Raw genomic sequence first — 22763 nt, 5'->3', positions numbered from 1 at the left:
TTTAAAAAAGTGGAAAAGCAAATGAGAGCAATTGGAAATAGTTACCGACAGCTTATGAACTTAAGAATTTGGTTGTTGATGATGTTATAAGACATAGGCATTAGGAGTTTGTGGGTACTCTTCTCAAAACATAGCTTTACATCATGTTTGTTTTTGTAAATTGCTAGAGTCTATCCATAACACTACTCGCTAGGGTGCAGATTTCTGTGTGAAGTTTCTGACGCCCAAGGGAGTTTGTTAGCAGGACACCAGAAGAACTGTTTCACCTATAATGCAGTCCTAAAACGTGGCCCCGAGATGCTGTGTAGGATTTTCTGTGTTCAGACGTAGGTATAATCCCTAGGGCTATCTGCACCTACAAGATTAAAGTTCATATCTCCGGGAAGGGGAGCGCTCCAAGTTTTGGCAGAGTTCCCACATGAAATCTATTTCCTTGGAATATATTCCGGCTGTTGACTAAGGAAGCCCGCGAGTGAGGCAGGGTAGCTCACTGGTGTGAATGGCTTGGCTGAGTGCTTTGCGACTCACACACACAGTATCAATGTGATAATAGGGCCAGACGAGGGTATTTTGCCCTGTGGACATTGATGTGGCCCAGCTGGCTGCGGTGGGCCTACAATAAAAATTTGAGCACCTGTTTGGAGAGGAACAGCATCTCGTTTTAATCAGTCCAACAGATGTCTTTTTTAAGAAAATACTGTGCACTCAGCACTTTTCTGGAACAGGGTGGGAAATGGATAGGACCAAGACATTTGGGGAGAACACCATCAGGGAGCAGTATTCAATAATAATAACAGTTTGGACACTTTGTGCGTGCACCAGTATTGTGTTGAGTACCTCACATGAATTTTCTCATTTACTTCTCACAGCAAATCTGCCAGAGTCGTTATCATCCGTTTTGTACACGAGACTTAGGTGTTTGATAGCCTACCAGAGGCCTCTCAAGTAGCAAGTGCCATAGCCGGGATCCCAGTGCACATCTCCATGTGCTGGAAACACCCCACCGCATGCCTCTCTGTGTGAACGATGATTCATTGGCAGATGTGATCCGTTAGGGCAATGAGCAAAAGCGCCGTTGGAAGGGATGGATCAAACGCAAGGTCAAGTGGAGAGCTCTGGAAGGGCTGGACCTTGAACTTGGGGAAGATTTGGATAGGCAGAGGGGAGGTGAAGAAGGGGCTAAGTGTCACAAGACCCAGACGTTAAGTGAAGGTCACACATGTAGTTTGAAAAGTGTTTTCACATCTGTCATCCTGTGGTTTTTACAGTAGTCCTGTGAGGTCACTGGGGCACATGTTCTTACTCCCATTACCTAGAGGAGGGAACTGAGGCTCAGAGTGAAGTGACTTGCTCATAAATAGTGGAACCTGGCAGAAACCCACGTCTTCTGTCCAAAGATCTTTTCCCTCTGTCGTGTTGGGCCAGACAATTCAAGGATTATCAGGAGACCTTAGCTGGTAGCAAAGCACTTTCAGCAAGTATTTTAATGAGACAGTGAGTTTGTTACTCATAGCTTTAAAGGAAACATTTAATGAAATCTCTTTTTCTACATTGGATTTTCTTTTGGATTTACCATTATAATATATAAATTTGAAACATGTCTGTTTTTCAGGTGTTCACTCTCTTTCATTTATTCATTCAACAGATATTTATTGAGCTCCAATTATGGGGTCAGGCCCCGTCCCTCTTGGTCCTCTTCTGGTTCCTTTCTTTGTTTTGTTTTTTTTTGTTTTTTTTTTTTGTTTTTTTGTTTTTGTTGTTGTTGTTGTTCTTGTTCCTTTTGACACTAAGTCGTACAGTTTTCAGAAGATGAACCAGAGGGTATAGTAGCCATGCCAGATGAGCACGTTCAAGATCTCTGAATTTTTTAAATGTTTATTTTATTTATTTTGAGAGAGAGAGAGTGAGCAAGCAGGGGAGGGGCAGAGAGAGAGGGACAGAATTCCAAGCTCACAGCACAGAGCCCGACACGGGGCTCAAACTCATGAACTGTGAGATCATGACCTGAGCCAAAATCAAGTCAGACACTTAACCGACCGAGCCACCCAGGTGCCCCTGAGATCTCTGAATTTTTAAATCTTTTTTCAGTGACTTTGTTGATGACAGCTGCCCCCACCAGGGTCCCCAGTCTTTTCAAAGGTGACACACTCCAACAATCCCTACCCACTTTTCCAGGTTAGGGAGTTAGCCTCTAACGACAATGGAAGTCTCCTCCCTGGAGAAGTGAGCAGGTGCATGTGTGAAATGGCGGGGGGGGGGGGGGCAGCCTGGGTCCCACCCGGGTCCTGTTTCTTTCCAACAGGGAGGGGGGCCCCGATGTTTCACCTCACCTGTGGCTAGAGTTGCATGAGTGAGAAACAACCTCAAATAAAATGAAGGGCCCAGCGGACCTGAGTGTTTCTTGGGGTTAGAAATAGAGCCGATAACAGCAGGTGTCACTTTTGGAGAGGCTGCTGCGCGCAGGGCACTATGCTAAGAACTTGGCGTGTAATCGCAGGGCGCCATGCAACATGCCCCACGTCTGCGGGACTCCGCACAGCTTTTAGGGTGCCCTTGCCACCACGTAAAAGTGGTTTCTGAGGCTTCCTACAGCACTGAAAGTATATCTGCTTATCCTTATCCTGTAGGTGCACAAACGGCTTCACAAATCCAAGCAAAGTCAAAGCCGAGAGAGCCTCTGAGGCTCTTGACCACCGACGGCTCCCTTGAATATGAGCGCACGTGTGAGTGTATTTCTGTACCCGTAGGCGCAGCGGTAGACCGCTTCGATGCTACTCGCTGCCTAAAGTTCGGGAGGCGTCTGCAGTCAGGCCCGTCACACTCTTGGATTGGTCATTTAGCCAACATCACAACCACAGTGTGAGGCAGGTGTTCCATCCGTCATTCAGACAGGAAGCCGAGCTCGGGGGTGAAAGTGACTCACGCGAGGTTATACCGTAGTTAGTAGTTGAGCGTGCTTTAAAACCCGGGTTCCTGATGTCCAGCTCTGCCCTCTCTCACCACGTGGGGGCTGCCTGCGGTCCTGCCTACCTGTGCCGTTCTGCCCACACAGGCTCATCTTAGTGTGTGACTGCTCATCCTCTCCCCGCCGCCCCCCCCCACCGACAGAGTGGGGCTCAAGACATGAGAGGGGGCACCGTCGGTAGAAGGGAGGGGTGGGCAGAGCCTGGGACCCGCTTGGGAAGAAAGGAAGTAAAGTTGGTTGAACATCTGCTGTACGCTGGGCACTTTCCCAAACTGGAGAAGTATTGTTATTTCCATTTTTAAATGAAAAATACAGGCCTTTGGAAATGTCAGTTTGCTCAAGGTCAGAGAGTTCGCAGACGAGAGCTTGGCCGTGGACCCGGCTCCCGCGGTATTTCTGCTCTGCGGTGTGGTCTCTGAGAAAGCCGGGGCCCCTCGCCTCCTCCCTCTGCTGTTCGCTCTCTGCTTCTAGCTTCTAGCTCACCTTTCCAGTCTTTTCTCCCTCTTCTTCCTACTGAAAACATTGGCCTGCGTCAGACTGGTCTCTTAGCATTAACTTCCTGGGGCGCCTTTCCCTGTCTGTGTGTGGGCTCTTCACCATCCCTTCCCTTCCAGGCCCTCCCACGTGTTAGCCCGTTTCCAGACCCCATCTATCACCAGCCTATCACCTATCGGTTTCTGAAGCCCAATTCCAATATTACCTAGGCCTGGAGGCCTTCTCAGTTCGTATAGCACAATAGAGAGAAGTCAGGTTTGAAGTCAGAAAACCTTGGTTTGAATCTCAGGCTAACGGTTAATAGCACCTTGCACGAAACTCTTGAGAGGCTTTATCTTCCATAGTTGAATAGGAATGTTGGCCCTGACTTCCCCAGCAGGCTCCCCTTCAGCGTCTTGGAAATCCTATATGATAAAACACTTTTTCAGAGTAGAAAATGCTGTATTCTTATTTTTATTATCCCCTTCTCCTGAAATAGAAGTTCTGTTCTTCTGAACACCTTAGCACTAAATAATAACGTCATCCAGCATTTGCCACATACTGCCTAATACTTGTTTTGTACACAGCTTTATGGCGCTCCAGGTCAACCTGCAGACACCCCTGTCGCCCCCAAACCTGAACAGTTACCACACTGAATTGTGGTTGTTTATTCGCACTGTCTCTCCTCATGTAAATTGTAAGATGACAGAGCAAGGGTGACCTGGATTCTTTTTTGTATCCTTTGAAGCACCCAGCACGGTGTTGTGTTCATAATAGGAACCCAGATGACAGGTACTCAAGTATCTAAACGTGTGAGTATGTTGGACAATGTCGTAGAGAACTCTGAAGACTTGCTTTAAGATATATCACTGTGGGGGCGCCAAGAGTCGGTTAAGCATCCGACTCTTGATATCGGCTCAGGTCGTGATCTCATGGTTTGTGAGATCGAGCCCCGAGTCGAGCTCTGTGCTGACAGCAGGGATCCTGCTTGGGATTCTCTCTTTCCCTCTCTCTGCCCCTCCTCCGCTCATGTTTGCTCATGCTCTCTTTCTCTCTCTTATTTATTCAAAAGAAATAAGTAAACTTTAAAATATATATACACACACCACATTGTTGAGATTTTGGAGACATTTAGCGTGCCAAACTAAAATATTCCTCATTTAACCAGAAGAATCTTTTATCATACATTAAAGCAGCACAGAAACTTGGGACTTCTGATATTGATGTGTGAGATAGAACTTGAAATCTTTTTGTTTTCCTTCACATCTAGAAAAGACCAAAAAGGAGAGGACCTCACCTAGGAAAGCCAGCGACATGTTAAAAACCATAACTGAAAAATAGTATATGCTCTGTTGGCTCGGTATTGTGCTTTAACGTGGGCACAGCTTTCTAGAGGCACTTGAGATAGTATTGACCTGTTTATCAACTGGCTTTGGCAGGTCTGGTTGTCCAGCTCCGTGGGAAGCAAGTTTACCGACCTAAGTTTCAGAAAAATAGCAAGCTGTGCATTCAGCAACAGGCTTGTCCCGCTATGAGGGAACACTCAAGCCGGGCCTGCTCCCCTAGGCCCGTGTCTTGAGAAAAAGTTGCCTCTTTCCGTTTCCCATCAAGACTTGGTGTGGTTCAGGAGTGAGCGAAATGCGTGATACGTTTTGATGGTTTGCTGTTCCTACTCTGATCGTGACCAAATCATTAAAAAAAAAAAAAGAAAAACACAAAACAAAAAACCCTCCACGAAGGACAGACTCTAAGGAGACGTATTAACAATTTAGCCTCTCTGGTTCCCATGGGAATATGGATTTTTACTTTTGGAAGAGAATAACATGGCTATCTATAAGATAAAATAAAGATTTTGGAACAGTGTGTTTTGCATCTCCAAGTTAAAAATAGACCTAGGACATTTACAAAGCAACTCTGTTATTCTTACAAGTCACAGATTACTGGAGAGAACGCCACCTAGACTGGAATGTGCGTGCAGAAGCAGGGGGTGGTGGGCCAGGAGGGAGCAGACGCCCACGCCGGCAGGGATTCGCCCAGGGGCCCCGTGCGGCTCCAGGGCCTGCCTGCCTGAACCTCTTCACCGTCTGTGGCTTCCTAGTTAGGACTGAGACTCCTAGGCCTGACGGATGAGACTTTGCACGAACTGCCACCTGCCTCCTTGGGCTCGCAGCTGAGGCTTTCCTTCCACCTCCCAGGCTTCGGCCATGCCACACCACTTTCGTTCGTGCAGCAGGATTCTGTCCTTGCCTTTGAGGCCAGGCACTTTGTCACCCGGGTGGCTGCACATACCACCTCCTCTGCTTGGAATTTCACACTTGGACCATCCTCCCTCTTCTGTCCGTGGCTCTCTCTTATCCCTGAAGACTCCCAAGTTGATGCAGCTTCCTCCAGGCAGCCTTCCCTGATTCCCCTCACCTCTCCTTCCACAGCATCAAGGGCTGGGTGCTATCACAGCAAAGCCAGTTTGCTTGTGTCTCTCTCTCTCTCTCTCTCTCTCTCTCTCTCTCTCTCTCTCTCTCCCCGCACTGGGGTGTAAACTCCCTGAGAATCATTTCCGTGTCCCCACTGCCCAGCCCCACGATGGTCACATAAGTACATGCTCAGGGAGTGAATAAGATGTCCACTTTAAATTCAAAATAAAGTGGGGGCGCCTGGGTGGCTCACTCGGTTGAGTGTCCGTGATCTTGCAGTCTCTGAGTTTAGCCCCACGTCGGGCTCTGTGCTGACAGCTCAGAGCCTGGAGCCTGCTTCGGATTCTGTGTCTCCCTCTCTCTGTGCCCCTCTCCCACTCATGCTCTGTCTCTCTCTCTCTCAAAAATAAACACTAAAAAAAATTTTTAAAGAAATAAATAAAGTGGTGGAATCAGCCATTTTGAAACTTTATTACCCAACTCTTTTACCTCTAAGTCCTGCCCTGGCTTCAAAGGGTGAAAATTTACACATCCTTCTTCGTACCTAACTGGACCTCCCATACCAGGCGTAAAATTTGTCAGCACTGGCTATCGAAGCTATATTTTTCATTTGTTTTTTTTTTTTCTTTTTTATTAGGTTAATGGCAGGTCCCTCTCTTCAAGTTTAACCCCGAAAGAGGATGCACCACTGTGCCTTTGTGTGTATTCTAGCCCCTGGCCTCCAGGGCCTTGCATATAACAACGCGCTGTGCGGGCACCTCTGGATACGGCCGCACGTGGGCCTGGCGTCTGCCCTGCTGGGCTCTGCCGGGAACAGTGTCTGCCACCCGGGCTGTTTGAGCCTTCATTGCCCAAGTCTCATCTTGAATTCCTGCAGGCAAGGCTCCATTTACCGTGTTCCTGGTGCCCGGTACCTGACACGGAGTAGATTTCACAACAACTATTTCTGAATAAATGAAGGAGTCCCATGCTTGGAACATGTTAAAAGTGTAGTTATCATCTGATGTGAGCGGGACAGTCTGTTGAGGGGAGACCGTCTTCTTGTGCAGGACTGTCCCACATGTTACAAGAGGTCTGAGTGTGGGCGGCACAAATGTACATGGATGTCAGGAGCAACCCCCCCCCCCAAGCCATTGTGACCATCAGAAATGCCCCCTACACATGTGAGTTAGAGCATCGTCTTCTGCAGTCCACAGTTGTGGGGTCAGTTAGCTTTGAGCCGAGAAAAACGATTGCATTGCTATAGGCTGGACGCCCTTCCCTCCCCAGCTGTCTCCCAGATGCCCTTGTGAAGGGGGGCAGAAACAAGGGGCTGGGGTGGACCCAGCCAGCCACATCGCCATACCCAGAGCGAGCACATCCATTCACGGCCAGGTTTCTGAGCCTCCTTTCTATGCAAAGGACAGCTTCTTACATGCATACTCGATCATATATTTTAAAATCATTAAGAAGTTTAGACAGATTTCCTTTCAGCATTGCAGACAATGAGTATCCTTGTAAATAAGAATCCATAAAATTGTTTTCTTAGTTTTGCATTTTTTTTCAAGCACGTACAAATATACTATACCATTTGAACTGCAAGGGTTTTACAATGTTTTTTTACTCAGAAATCAAATTTTATATCTGAAAGGTTAATGGAGAAAACTAATTATGCGATCTGGTAACCAAATGTGTGATGAGACATTTGTCTCTGTAATTAACAGCAAGGAACTTTTATAGTTTCATAAAATCGAATGGTACATGGAGTGTTCTGTGAGCATTTGTTTGGATGAGGTGTCCAACACAGAGATGTTTATGGATGATATAAAGTTGAACTGAAATGTAATGCAGGTGTCTGTACATCTCACGGCATTTCTCATTGTTGAAATGGAAGCCGGAAGATTAATAACTTTACTTTGTCATGATAAAATAAGTAATGTGTTCTTGGAACAGTGGTACGGTACATAAGTTACTCAGTAATTCCAAGAATTTATTCTGTTCCAGGAATAATATCCTTAACAATTTATTTTTACAGAAAAAGTTGATGCCACATAATAGCCTCTGAAGTTGCTTGTATGGCTAATGGAATTATATCTCAAATATGACTTTACACCTCCAGAGAAAATGTAAAGAACCCCACAAAAATGCAAGGTTAAGGTACAAGCTAAAAGTTAAAAAGTCAGGAGATGCAAAAGTTAAGGTTCTTCTGTTAACGTTAACTCATTCTCATTGCACATATATAATTTTTTCAATTACTAGCAAGACTTTAATGGGTCCCTTAATAAGCCTTGTGTGAAATACGGTTGGAAAGGAGTTGTTGCAGGTGTGTTTGCCTTAACCACTCTACAGGAGAGAGCCTGGTGCCTTGAGCAACACAGATGGGCCCAGAGCTGATTCGTCTTCCTCTGGTCTACTTTGGTCATGTGGGCAAGCAACTTACTCTCATTCTTTGCTAAATGGGGGAAATGAGTCGCTGCCTATCATCTCTGATGAGCTAGGAAGACGACGAGGATGAGATATGTGCCTTTGGGAAAGCTTTCAGAAGAAGGCACGATTGAATTTAGGCACCAAGTGTTTGCCTCTGTTTGCCAGGCCTACACCATGGAAACGAGAATCTCTTTCCAGGATGTCACAGATTTGGTTTACGTCTTACCCATCGTCAGTAGTGTTTTTTCAGCCTATCCCAACTTCTTGGCATAACTGATGCTTAGAATTTACTGAATTCTTGTATTTGTTTTGTAGGTCTTTATCGAGTAGCCATTAGGGCCAGGCTAAGAGATTTTAAAGCTCAGGAGGTAGCGACCAGGGGGATGAAGGGTTCTATGGGAACATAAAGAGGGGCCTCACCAGGCCCGGGGGGGTTAGGGACTATGATCCTTGAGGAGATGACATTTCAGTAGGAGATGGGGCTGAGGAGGTATGAAGGCCAGGAAGTGAGTGCTTCCAGACTTTCCTTCCAGCTAAAGCAGAGGGCCTCTGGCTTTCCATTACACCCACCAGCTGGGTTGGTATTTAATTGTCCTGAAGTGAGGCCTGGGCACTGGTCCTTTGAGAAAGTTGTCTAATGTGCATGCAGTCACACCCAAGAGCCACCAGTTTAGAATAAGGGGGGTGGGGGGGTAGGGAACATGGCAAGGGCTAAGGTGGAGAAATGGGCAAGGAAGGCCAGATGCAGAGCCGGGCTGCATCGGAGGTGGTTGGCATTCCACTGAGCTGTGTCACGTGATGAGGTTTGTGTGTTTGGAGATCGCCCTGGCTTGGGGGGTGAAGGGGGTTTGGAGGGAGGGGCGCAACACTGGAGGCTTTTGGCAGTAGCCCCATCAAGTGATAACGGAAGCGGGGGGCAGGCGGTGGGTGTGGAGAGAAATGAGAGGGTTCAGAAGTGATTTGGAAGTCACAGTAATCAGGACTCTATGATTAACTGGCTTTGGGAGGGCGAGGAGAGAGAGGAGCCCCAACTTTCTGGCTTGTACGGCAGGGTGGATGCTGTTAGTAAGGCTCAGGGATGGTCATCATTAAATACAGTCTGGGGACATGATACTAAGGTTGCCTTTGAAATGCGCAAGTGGGGCTATTGGGTATGCGGGTCTGGAGCCCTGAAGTGGGATCAGGGCTGGAGTCCTCACATACAGATGGTCACTGGGGCCAGGAGAGAGGATCGGGGGACCCAGAAGGTGTGCGGGGAGTGAGAAGGCTGTTCGGGCAGCATCCTGAAAACGTTCGACATTTAAGGCAGTGCTTTTCACACCAGTGGTTGTGACCTGTAAATGGGTCAGGAGATCAATTTAGCAGATTGTCACCCACATGAGCAATAGTGGTAATAATAATAATAACAAAGACAGAGTGGAAAAGAAAATGTCAGAGTGCATTGCATGCAGGAAGGATAAATTCGTGAAACTTTTTAGTTATATATGGAGTATACGTGTACACGTATGTGTGTGTGTGTGTGTGCGTGTGAAATCGTCATGAAAAATATATTTCTTGCTGTGAACTATGGTCAAAAAAGTTTGGAACCCATTGACCTAAGCTGCGTTTGTCTTACCCCTAGAGAGTTGTCTTTAGTCTGACTCAGGAAAGACTGCCAGTCTCTAAGTGCTTTTGGACCCAGAGTTATCGGAGTTCCCTGAAATCCTTGGAAGAAAAAGGTGCTGTGAATGTGACCCATTCTTCATTGTCAGTAACACTATTTACATTGAAGATGAAACCGTACAATGGCATGTATATTTAACTTGGAATATATTTTTAAATGTATTTATTTTGAGAGAGAGAGCACGAGTAGGGGAGGGGCAGAGAGAGAGAGAGAGAGAGAGAGAGAGAGAGAGAATCCCAGTCCCTGACATGGGGCTCAATCCCACGAACCATGAGATCATGACCTGAGCCGAAATCAAGAGTCGGACGCTCAACCGCCTGAGCCACCCAGGCACCCTTAACTTGGAATATTTAAAAATTTTAAATGGCTGAAGAAATGTAATACAGCGAGTACTTAATCAAGTTCATACTTAGCTGATCCAAGATGTAGATATGCAAATTAACAGCTCGGTTAGGGGAGATTTGCACCTCTGTATAGCATTCTTCTAGAAGTTTTCTGTGCAGGAGAGCAGAGGGTCAGCATTTCAAGTTATAACGAGAAGGATCGTCTCTTTCCAGGCAGTGAGTTATGAACATTCTCTCTCTTGCTGAATGAAGGCAAGACGTTGGTTATACTACCAGAGGCATATGGGAGCTGCTCTTAACCTACAGTCTTGTGTTTTACCTATGTGAATTACCGGCATTCGAAGACTTTTGCTATATGTTTCACAGAATCATGAACGTAAATAAATTCTTACTTCGTGTCTTCTAAGTGTTAATATATGGCTTTGGTAGAACTAACAGGATTCACGTGAACCATGCTGCCAGAGTAAAAAGAAATATCTGAGCCTTATTAGTTCGAAACAGCGCAACTAAGTTGGAATCCGCGGATCGTTTGGGGCCGTGATTTCACTGTTTCTACCACGTGTGTTCACATAGCTGGGTGGTTAAGATGCCAGCTGGTTCAGACAGCACGGAGTGTGTGTCCTGACCACTTCCTGGATACCACGCAGCTGGACTGGTGTGTGAATGGCCTCCGTCCTGCCCGTCAGCCCGTTCCTTGAGCGCCTCCGGAGAGTAGCTCGAGGACCTTGGAGCCTGACCCACCTGGTGTAACTCTCCAGTCTCAAAGTCCCTGTTTTCTCCTGGGTGGAATGTGTTCAGCAGCATTTGAACCTCTTAGTTTGTTATCAGGATTAAAAATTGGCAGAGCTTTTGCCAGAGGGCCTGGTACATAGTGAGTGCTCTGTAAATGGTGGCTGTAACACTTTTACCCCTGCCTGCTGCCAAATTACTTTTTAAAAAAAACACACGGCTTGGGGTGCCTGGCCGGCTCAGTCGGAAGAGCACGGGACTGTTGATCTCGGGGCTCATGAGCTGGAACCCCGCGTCAGGTATAGAGATTACTTAAATAAATAAATAAACTTAAAGAATAAAAACATAAAAAATAAATAAATAAATAAATAAATAAATAAATAAATAAATAAAAACAAAAAATGCACGGCTTCTATGAGCTTCAACAGAAAGTAATCTTAGGCCTGTACACCAAGGGTTGCAAAACAGACCACACCCAGCACCCTCTTTCCTTTGACTTGCTTTCACTGCTCTCCCTAGCCACCTATCTATCACTCGTTCCCGTCCAACTTCATCTTTCCTGGGTGACATTACAGAAGATGTTTTTGCGTCCAGTGCCACAGGGAGAAGATTGTACATAATTCTTTTAGGTCATCTTTTTCTTCCAAAAAAAAAATAATTTTTTTTGTTTTTTTTTAAGTTTTATTTATTTATTTTTTGAGAGAGTGAGAGAGCACGAGCGAAAGCAGGGGAGGGGCAGAGAGAGAGGGAGAGAGAGAGAGAGAGAGAGAGAGAGAGAGAATTCCAAGCAGGCTCCACCCCCAGCACAGAACCCAGCGAGGGGCTCCATCTCACAATCGTGAGACCGTGTCCTGAGCTGAAATCAAGAGGCAGACGCTTAACGGACTGCACCGCCCCGTTGCCCCTCAGAACCACTCTTAAAGTTAAAATTTATAAAGGTGCAAATGAGGTATAAAGTAAAAAGGAAAGCATCCTGTCCCTTTCATACTCTCCAGTAACAACCATTGTTAACAATAGAGGGGTGTGTGTGTGTGTGTGTGTGTGTGTGTATTACAATGAAAGAAATATGGGATCGTGCTATGTAATATAAGGCTTTGTAACTTTTTTACATAACTGAGTCCCCATTTATTCCACAAGAATCGAGTGGCTAGTTTGAGGCAGGCAGTAGACCCTAGTTGTAAAGTAGTGAAGGCAGTCACCGTGATGTCAGCCATCATGAGTTTACAGTTTGTCTGGCATGTAACCTCTAAATGACTATAAAAGGGTCATTTCATTCTTTACAGATACGTAAACATACACCATAATTTCGTTATACCGACATGCCATGATTCATTTATCTAGTGCTCCATTGATAAATGTTTGGACTGTTCCCAGCGTTTCACCAGTAGGATGCTGCTGCAGGGAATAGCCTTGTACTTGTGTCCTTGGTACTTGTTGGGATGTCTCTGTAGGATAAATTCCTGGAAGCTGAATCGCTGAACTTCCCTCCAGAAAAAGGTCCCTACCAACAGCATATGAGAGTGACTGTAACTCTATCCCTTCACCAAAAAAATGGGTTTTATGAATCTATAGCCTTTGCCAAATTAACAAAGAATTTCGCAGTATTTAATTTCCATTATACTAATAATTATGGAGATAAAGGAATTTAAACTATTTCTCTTGTGAATTACATGTTCGTGTCCTTTGCCTTGTTTTTTATTCTTAGTATTTGTCTTCCTCGTTGATTCACAAGACCTCTCCCTTGTATTTGGGATTTTAACTCTTTGGCTCAGTTACTCTTGAACATTGCTTAGAGTGGTGGCTTCTGACCTACTCACTTCATGATGGCTACAATTACTTATCCAAGGAATATTCAGTTGGGCAGCCACGTTATATTTATTATAAAATTTTATTTTCCGTGATATAAGAACATTCGGGGAGAAAGAAGCAGGCCCACTCTTTGAATTGGTCGAGGAACTTCAGCTTTGTTACATATCACTGTTTCATGGAAAACCTTTGTTGACTTCCTGTCATTTGCAGGATAAAGTAAAAGCATCCAAGGCCCTTCTGTTGTTCACTCTACCCACTCAGTGCCTTAACTCCAAGTTAGCTTATTTACCATTGCCCATCGTGTTTTTCTCTGCCTTTAGACTTGATTCAATGCTTTTCCAACTCTTTTCTCTTCCCAAAAGTGCCCGTGGAAATGCTGGTCATCTTTAACTGACCACCTCACATCTCACCGTCTTCGTGAAACTGGCCATAATCCTCTCAGTTTAAAATGATCTCTTCCTTTCAGGGCACCTGGGTGGCTCAGTCAGCTAAGTGTCTGACTCTTGATTTTGGCTCACGTCATGATTTTGCAGTCTGTGAGTTCAAGCCCCACATAGGGCTCTGGGATGATGTTGTGGAACCTGCTTGAGATTCATATTCTCTCTCTCTCTCTCTCTGAAAGAAATAAACATTAAAAAAATCTCTTCCTCCCAATTCCTGAACACTTGTCATTTACACAACGTCCAAGGCATTTATCACACATCCTCTTGATTTTGTCTGTTTTGTCAGTTCAGTCACAGACACTATAGATGTACTCCTAGAAAGTGTAGCTGGGGCCATTCAAAAGCCTGACTGAAAAAGCTAAGCCCTTTGCCTTCTGTAATGGGCCAGCCGCTCCTCCCGCTGGCCAGTGCATTTTCAACTGCAGACTGTAACTGGGACCCGGTGGTGTTCCACGGGCTGCGGGAATCTGCACATCTTGGTGGGTGGAGAGCAAAGTATAATACTGGCATTTATTTTTTAAGGTAAAACATGAAGACATCAAAGAAGATTGTTCCCTTGGGGACTTTGCCCTCGAACTGCTTGTAGGTGTTTATTCTCCTTGTAGGTGTTCTTTGAGGACACCTTTGAGAAGCAGCTTGACAGCCCATTTTTTACAGCTTTCCAGTGGATTCTATTTTTTTGAAGTATGGTTGACATACAACATTATGCTAGTTTCAGGTGTACCACCATAGCGAGCTGACAACTGGGTACGTGACTCAGGGTTCACCCTGGTAAGCGTAGTCCCCATCTGTCACCCGACAGTATTATTGACTCTGTTCCCTAGGCTGTACTTTCATGACCGGACGTTTGTACCTCTTTCGTTATGTTGATTTATTTTTGAGAGAGAGACAAAGACAGAGAGAGTGGGGGAGGGGCAGAGAGAGGAGGATCCAAAGCGGGCTCTGCGATGCAGGGCTCGAACTCGCCAGCGGAGGGATCATGACCTGAGCCAAAGTCCAGACGCTTAACTGACTGAGCCACCCAGGTGCCCCTGGATGTGTGTACCTCATAATCCCCTTTGCCTGTGTCTCCCAACTCCCCTCCTCTCTGGCAACCACCAGTTCTATGTATTTAAGAGTATGTTTCAGTTTTGTTTGTGTTATATATGTTCCACATAGAAGTGAAATCACATGCTATCTATCTTTCTCTGACTTCTTTCACTTAACATGATACCCTCTGGGTCCATCCGTGTTGATGCCAACAGCACGATCTCATTCTTTTTTATGGCCCATTTTGACTCTCGAGTCCTTGATTCATTTCCTGGTGTATCTTTGCTCGTTTGGCCTTTAATAGGCGTCTCAAGCTCTTTTTGCTTTGAAGGCCTATTTTCCAGCTCAGATCCATGGCATTCTCTCTTGGTGCTTGTCCTGGCCTCACATGCTCAGCCTTGGACAGAAAGAGCTCCAGCCTCCCACCCTGGCAGCAGGTGTTCGCACTGGGTAAGCCTGCCATTCATCAGCAGAGGGACATCATACCCTTAGAACTGCCTGTACAGTCCTATGTCTCCACTGCTGGACTGTGCACTCCTCAAGGGGAGAGACTGTAGCTTATACTTCTCTTCCTCTTTTTACGCACACAGTGTCTCATATTCAGTAGTACAATAAATATTTATTGAATGGATGAATGAACCTGATGTTATCTAAACAGACTTGAAAGGAACTCAGTTGCCCTTTAAATGAGAATGCCGTGTATACACTGAGCTGCTAAATTATTTTCCACCTATAACTTCCAGTTTAACAGGGTCCTCGAACCTGTGCCAACATGTACACAGTTGAGATACTTCTTATCATAGTATTTGATTCAACCAGTTACATGATTCCGTAGCCACTCTTTGCCTCTTTCCATCTCTGTGGCATTTAGAATATGTTGTGTGCTGCCCTTGGAGTTCCTGAATGCACTCCAGGGACTGGCTCAGGAATGTGGGTTCTGGCACACTCTCCTCCACACGCTTTGCCCTGCTTTATTTATTGGGGTTTCGCTGAAGGTTGCATTAGAGAAAAGGACGCCCTTGGAAACCAGTGCTCTGTTCTATAAACTAATGCATTTTCAGACCATTTTTGCTGAGTTAGAATCTCAGCCTTGCGTGTCCCTTGTAAACATGGCTCTTGTCCCTGAGGGTGGCCAGGTGGGACCTTGATAGCATCTGCACGTCAGTATGGCCTTGGGAGGAGGGTGCCAACCTCAGGCTTCAGAGCACAGAGTCTGCTTCACATTCCTTCACTCTGAGCCCCGTTCGTCGAGAGCTGTAGCGCTGGCGGGAAGGACCCTGTCCCCCCTTCCTGCTCTTCCTGTCACCGCTGTCATCTTGCCGGCGGTAGGCGCGTCTTTTCTACGACATGGCTGCGCGCTGCTTCTACTAGGATTTGAGAGGAGATGTTTAGACTGTCTGGTACAAAGCCTGAGCCCCTTAGTATTTCTCAACCGATGCCCTCAACTTTTTCCTACTTTAACATGTCGTTACCTGAAAAACGCAAAGCATTGCTTGAAAGCATTCTTCTTTGTAAGTATATTCAATGCCGTGCAACCACCACCACTGTTTCCAGAACTTTTTCGTCATCCCAGAGAGAAAAGTATTCTTGTCACTGCCGGGGCACGTGTTCTCGGACGCTGCTCTGCTGTGTTGTTGGTGTTTACGGACTGACTGCGGGGGTCCTTTAAGACCATGGGTTGCCCAGTCTCCTGGGATGAAGAACTGTGTCCCTCCTCCACACCAACCCATAGTAGTGAAGACCAGTCACCCAGTAACCATAAACTTATTTCTCGGTGAAACACCCAACTTGTGTAGCCTGTCCTCGTCCCTTGAATCTTCCCTGTTGACTTTTCATGATCTCCTAAAGATTCTCGACGGCCTCTTTAAAACAGTACAGAACTGGACACGATACTGTAATGAAAGTCGACCGGTACTGAATACGGTGGGAAAAGTGCCCCTCGGTTCGGTTCGTGAAGATTCTGCCCTGTTGCGGCACGTGACCGGGTGTGGCACCTTGGCGGTGGACTGGATGTTGGGGGGGGGGGGTGGCAGGGTGGGTTGGAGGTGACTCAGTTCTGACCAAGGCGACTGCCGCTTGCCCCGTGGTAGGGAGCCCAGGAGGGATGGGGTGACCCACTTTGCTGGCTCGGAAACAAATGAGCTCAGGGTTCTTTTAATGTTGAAAGGGGGCGGGGGGGGGTTGCACCCTTTGCACACTAGGTTGATAGGAAATGTGGCATCTCTGTATAGGGTGTCCTTCTAGCCCCTGACTTGTTAGTGATCCCCAGGGGCTTACCCAGTCCAGAGGACCAACTCCTGCCGGTAGTAGAACAGTTCTGGGGTCAGCTTCATGTACCACGGGGCTGCAGCCCCGCTTGCCTGCTTATTATCTGGATCTTCTTTGTCAGAACTAGGCTCATTATAACCTGACTCCGCAGCAACCTTTTTCTCTAACTCTGCCCGGTGTTAGTATCCATCAGTCACCCAAGCCAGAAACCGTGGCTTTGTCTTTCACGCACCCTTCTTGTTCACCACCCTCGCCCCTGGCCCCACATCCAGTCCCTCACCAGGTCCGTCTGGTGAAGTTCCTTAAGTGTCTCTCTCCAGCCGCACCCCCTCAGTCCTTCCCCCAGCCTTTAGCAACGACACCGTAACTGGTTTTCTCTCCCCACACCAAAGCTCACCACAGTTTTGCCAGAATTGTTTTTCTAATAGATAGCTCTGTGTTGAAAGAGATAATGAATCTAAAATTGCCCAGAGTAATAGCCCAGTATCTCCAGTGTAAAATTATTCTTCCTTCGCCTGGCATGTGTGGCCCATAATGGGATGACCTCAGTGTCCATTTCAGCTCCATCACCTGTCCTTCCCCACAGAGAGCTTGAACTCCTGGCACACAGAACTGCTGTTCAGGAAGAAGGGGGAAGATGCCAGGGCTCTGTGACATCAACTCAAACAACAGTGAGCTTACTCCTGGGGCCGGAAGCGTGACATTTTGGGGAGCCACCATCCCCAGCCCCAAGGGAATGGGGAATGACCAGCTTTCACCCGGGGGCTACAGGGAAAGCAGGACCCTCAGGGAAGGCCTTCAGCTGTAGGAGGAAGCAGGGTCATCGAATAGTAGGGCACTTTGCGCCCTGGCATCCCGGGGTGCACAGTTAACAGTTTGGAGTCAGCCAACAGTCCAAGAAAAATCAGGATCATTTTTCAGTACAGCCAATCGATCTAAAGGGATTTGGGTAAAAAACGTTGACACATTTGGACAGGGGCTACCTTTGAATTTGTACCGGATGATCTTTATACCTCTTGAGCCCATAAGGTGTTTGCTAAATGCTTGTTGAGCAATTTTATTCTACTTTTTCACTCCGCTCTATTAACATGCTGTTTGCTTATAACCTTAATATTACATTTAATTCTACCGGATTCATTCTGGTTTGGATAAGCCATTTCTTGCATTCACTTAAAGTTTTATGGAGGGGCGCCGGCCGGGGTGGCTCAGTCAGTTGAGTGTCCTACTCTTGATCTTGGCTCAGGTCATGCATGATCTCATGGTTTGTGAGATCAAGCCCCACACCAGGTTCTGCACTGACAGCATGGAGCCTGCTTGGGATTCTCTCTCTCCTGCTCTCTCTCTCCCTCTCTGCCCCTCTGCAGTGCACTTACTCTTTCAAAATAAATAAACTTAAAAAAAAAAGTTTTATGGAATACCTACTCTACATCGACACCAGTACATTTGTAGGGCAAAGATATGATTGTTTCATGAATCTTCGTAGTAAGACGTTTCTAGATAGACCTGACATGTTCACATACAGTCTCTTGCTATATGTTTATATATCACCATCTTTTTCTTTTATCATCCCAGACCGTGATGGTCTGTGTTGTATATCCTTAGTTAAGAGGATATACAAGTTAAGAGAGTTCTGGCCAAGTTAAGAGAGTTCATGTATGAGGACTTATTCTGTATGTATTATTGTGCATATTGTGCATGTATCTGTATGTGTTATGTAAAGACACATGATCTGGTAGAGTCTTGAAATTTAGCCAAAGATAGAATTCAGCCTGTCCAGACTCAAAAGAATTTCAGTTAAGGCTGTTTTACCTTTTAGTAAGATTTCTTTTTGTTTGTCTTTCCTAAAAACGTTCAGCCTCTTGGAGTTGAGTGTAAGTAAAGACAGAGATTTGGAAAGAAATCAGGAAATGGCACACATTTCCTTATAGAATCATGCTCTGGAACTAGCCTGTGGCTCCTGGGAGCTTCCTTTTCCCGGCCTTATACATGGAAAAGATGCTGACTGATTCCAACTGGAAGGACAAGTAGACGTCAACTAACACTTCCAATCTCAATCTTATACACTTCCCACCATTTCAAGTCAAAGAACTGCATGCACCCCCTCAATTAAAAAAAAAGAACAAAAAACAGTGGGCCCCATGTGAGGACAGAAGAAGCCCGCCGGTTCTGAGAAGGGTTCTTGTGACCTTAGAGGCATCAGGTACTCTGTGAACATCCCACATCGCCCCCCGGCGCTGCTGTGCGTCCCCCTTCAGACCTTCCTTTTGTGATTCAGGAGGCCAAAGTCGGGGGGCCCGTGGGTGACTTGTCTCCTGTTAAGCAGCAGGTCAGTCCAGCTGAGGGGAGTCCAGCCCGGGCCTGTCCGCTGGACCACAGCAGCATCCGCTGCTCGAGCCTCCGCCGGCTCGTCCGCTTGCCTGTGTTGGGCACCCGCTCCCTCCCAGTGTATGCGCGCTCACCCCGCTTCTTAGGCCATCCCTGCGTTTGGCCTTCAGGTCTCATTTCTGACCCTCTGCTCCATCCGCCCCCAACGTGCAAGGCAGCGTTTCCCCTCTCTCTGCCGAAGCCCATCGTCGCCTGCAGGTGCAATGAGGCTTCAGGACTCTTCCCCAGGGGGGATGGTCAGGGCTGCTCCCTGCTTCATTGGCCAAAGGAGGGACAGTTCCCAGTGGTTACCCTGAGACCATTTGTACACGTCAGGTTGTCCTCTAGGGATGCCCAGCCCGTCTCCTCTGAAAGCCTCTTAGGTCACCCCTTCCTCCACCTTCCCCAGTCTCTCCACTGTCCTCTCGTTGACTTTTACAGCTCTGACTTCTGCACCTGACTGTCTTCTGTGCTTTAGAAGGACACCGTGCACCGTGTCCTGAGTGAGGTCAGTCGGGTCTGCCTTGGCCTCCTTCGCAGCACCGTGATTTCCTCCTTGGGCCCTGCCAGCTCCTGATTTGTCATTTGGTCGGGTTTTGTTTTGACTTTGGAAGACATGTTTCTAAACGTTTGCTGGGACAGCCCACACCCAGAGGCACCCTTTAAAGTCTCACCTCTTCCCCTGGACTCACCCTGCGGCATAAGCTTCTGGTCCTCCACACAAGCATAGAACGTATGTGAAACTCAAAATCGTATGTTCTTTCTGGTAATTTTCAGAACCGAGAAACTAAGGTTGCAACAAAGCAGATTTGCTTTTAGAAACTTCCAGAATCCTGTGACTTTCTTTCTCCCCCTAAAGACAGCACTTGATCGTCATAGAGCTCCGTCTCCAGAGCAGAGGTGGAAGCTTTGAAAAGACAGCATCCCTTTTGCTTCAAGTGTCAGGGTCTGTGTGGAGAAGTAAGCTGGCACCGACTCAAGACCCAGGCAGAACGCGGCCGAGTCGGCGCGGCTCTTGCCCGGGCGCCAGGAGGGAGGGGAGTGGCAGCCACCAGCATTGCCAGCTACGATCAGTGTGCTGCAGCCTGTGATGCGTGCACGACTTCCCTGCTCTAGAAAATGGAGGATAAAAACCCCACAGGAAAGAAGCTTCTTGCCCAGATGGTGCTGTTCACTAGCCAGGAAAGTTACGTGTTTGGGTGCTGAAACTGACACCAGTTTGCCTGTGCGTTTCCTTCCGAATTCCTCTGGGAGCCCTTCAGACACACCCTGCTCCCTGCACATCCTGAGGAGGTCACAAGTTTTGCTGGCTCTGCATTATTTAAATTGTGCTTAGTCATCCATTCCCATAAAATCTGGAGTATCACTTAGTGTTTCTGTATTGTAATTTTCACAGGTGTTTGATATGAAAAGAGTCTTATTACAAATGAAAATATTTCTCCTCTCCTCTCCTCAAGCATATACCAACACATAACAATACTGTAAATTTGGAAATCTGTGTCATTTCTGTGTTCACCCATGTTGGATATCAAAGGCAGAATTAATATTTTTATTACCTTTTTGAAAATTGGGGATACTTATTTCAAAACAGTATATAAAAGTTTCTTTATAGTCAGTAATGTATCCATACATTAATTAGCTAAATACCTAACCAGGCAACACAAAAATACCTAGATTCATTGTGTAGTTACTAATTCTACAGAGAAACCTGGCTTATACGATGCTGAGTGCATTAAAACATCATTTATATTAAATGTGCTGTATTTATTTGCAGGAGCAATGTAGAAAAAGCCTTTTCTTTTTATCATAGTTTAAATTTCAGGCATTTAATAGAGTGACTGTGAGAGGCTTTTAACACCCAGATTAGAGGGGGAAAAAAATCCCGGTATAAGACTTTTATTTTAACACCCAGATTAGAGGTAAAAAAAAAATCCCCTTTTCTCGGTCTTTGTGAAGATACCAGCTGATGCACAGTTTAGTAAGATAAGATGTTCAAAAAAGCTCCTAATAACATCCTGTAATGTCATTATTTACAGTAAATATTTTACGTCTGTATAATTTGAGAGTTATCTTTAAATAATATTTATTAAGTACCCCTAGTGCAGTACAGAGATACCTTAGTTCAAAAAAAAAAAAATCCCCTTATGGAAAAGGAATCTTACTTAATGTAAAGGTTCTGGAGGTCTGTTGCACAACAGTGCAAATAGCATTAACTGAATGGTGCCCTTAAAAACAGTTAAGATGGTAAATTTTATGTTACGTGTTTTTTAACCACAGTGAAAAAAACAACAACAACAAAGGTGAGGTGGGGTTCTCTTGTGCCTGTAGTTACAAAGTGGAGGTGGCAGTGGTCTGGGCAGGTCCGTCCAGGGAGACGTAGTTCCAGGGGTGTCTCCCCACCGTGAGTCGGGGCCAGAGAAAGACAAAGCCCTCCTCCCATGTCTTGGATGTGTCTGTGCTCCTACATTGTCATGCCTGAAGGTGATGCCCCCACTGACAGTGTCTTACTGGAGTGTGACCTCTGCCAATGGTGCTAGGCATTTTCTTGCCTTTAATTTTTATAGATTAAGTTTCTAGAAGCTTGCATCTGGACTCAGTAATCATTCCCATTTCCAAAGAAGGGGCGTGGTTTTTTTTAGTAGTGGATTATTTTTTCTGCTCATGCACAGTGATCTCTTTGGCCCTGTTTCCATTAGGAAACGAAAGCATGGAAATTAAAAAACAAATTACAGGAATGAGAAGATTACTGAATGACAGCACTGGGAGGATCTATCAGCGTGTCGGCAAGGAAGGAGAAAAATTAAAAGAAGAACCCCAGGATTTGGATTCAGTCTGGCCTCCGCGCTTGAACTCCACTGCTGAGGCCCCCCAGAGCCTCCACCCTTCTTCACGTGGAGCGTGGAATGAGTTACCACCCTCCAGCGGGCAGTTCTCAGGGCAGTATGGCACCCGCTCTAGAACCTTCCAGAGTCAGCCCCACACCACTGGGAGCTCCAACGGTATGGTTTATCAGACATTGAGAATGCTCGGGGCCGTGGGGGGAGAGGGCTGTCCAAATGTTTTATATTTCTAAATATTCATCGTGGGTTTTTTTTTTTAATTTAAGTGTATTTATTTTGAGAGAGAGCACGCACGCATGCGTGCAGAAGCAGAAGAGGAATAGAGAGAATCCCAAGCAGGCTCCATGCTGTCAGCACAGAGCTAGCTGGACACAGGGCTTGATCTCATGAACCATGGGATCTTGACCTGAGCCAAAATCAAGAGTAAGATGCTTAACCAACTGAGCCACCCAGGTGTCCCAAAATATTCAGCATGGTTTTTGAGTTCAGTACATTAAAGCCTCCCCTAGTCACCTGCCTTAGCTGAGTTACACTAAGAGAGTAAAAACTGGAATTGAGAAATAAGAGAGACTGAGGCTTTATATTAGAAGTGACGGTTTCTTTGTAGAGATTTTAGCTCCTTGAGAGGTGAAAGCTACCATTTGCCAACATACAGATATTATTGCCATGAAAGACAAACATTAGGGCAGAAGGAGCTCACTTTGTCATCAAAAGAAGCTTCTGGTCGTACGGTATGTCATTAATACATCCTCTTGCTTTATTCGCTTTTCTGCATTGTCGGAAGAAGGGGGTGGGAGACACCTGTCCCAGCATCCTAGTGACTAGTGATACCTTTGCTTTAACCTCACATCCCAGTAACTGAACCGGATGATCCATGTCGTAAGACTTGCTTCAATTAGGGCTGAAAATTACCCTTTTAGAGTTACATTTCCTTAATTTAAGTTCCTAATTGTTCAGGGGGAAAAAATGGCAATTTTTCCCTTAAGGGAAAAGAATTGATATTTTTCTGGACGTGTTA

General features: G+C 46.1%; 1 protein-coding gene across 2 annotated transcripts in view; it reads left to right on the top strand.

The window, feature by feature from the left end:
- BEND7 (BEN domain containing 7) overlaps window positions 1–22763 on the top strand; it is an 82097-nt gene that overhangs the window by 4521 nt on the left and 54813 nt on the right. For both annotated transcript variants that reach the window (XM_047067015.1, XM_047067014.1), the window contains exon 3: window positions 21602–21904. In XM_047067015.1, coding sequence (XP_046922971.1) covers window positions 21602–21904 — 303 coding nt within the window. The remainder of the gene's footprint in view (window positions 1–21601; window positions 21905–22763) is intronic.

The sequence above is a fragment of the Lynx rufus genome, unplaced genomic scaffold (genome assembly GCF_022079265.1).
Source record: "Lynx rufus isolate CCGP_SWC_20201006 ecotype Redwood Valley unplaced genomic scaffold, mLynRuf1.p SCAF_7, whole genome shotgun sequence".
In the NCBI taxonomy this organism is placed as follows: Eukaryota; Metazoa; Chordata; class Mammalia; order Carnivora; family Felidae; genus Lynx; species Lynx rufus.
The sequence above is the reverse complement of the archived record's forward strand: the minus strand, read 5'-3'. Positions and strand labels throughout refer to the sequence as shown.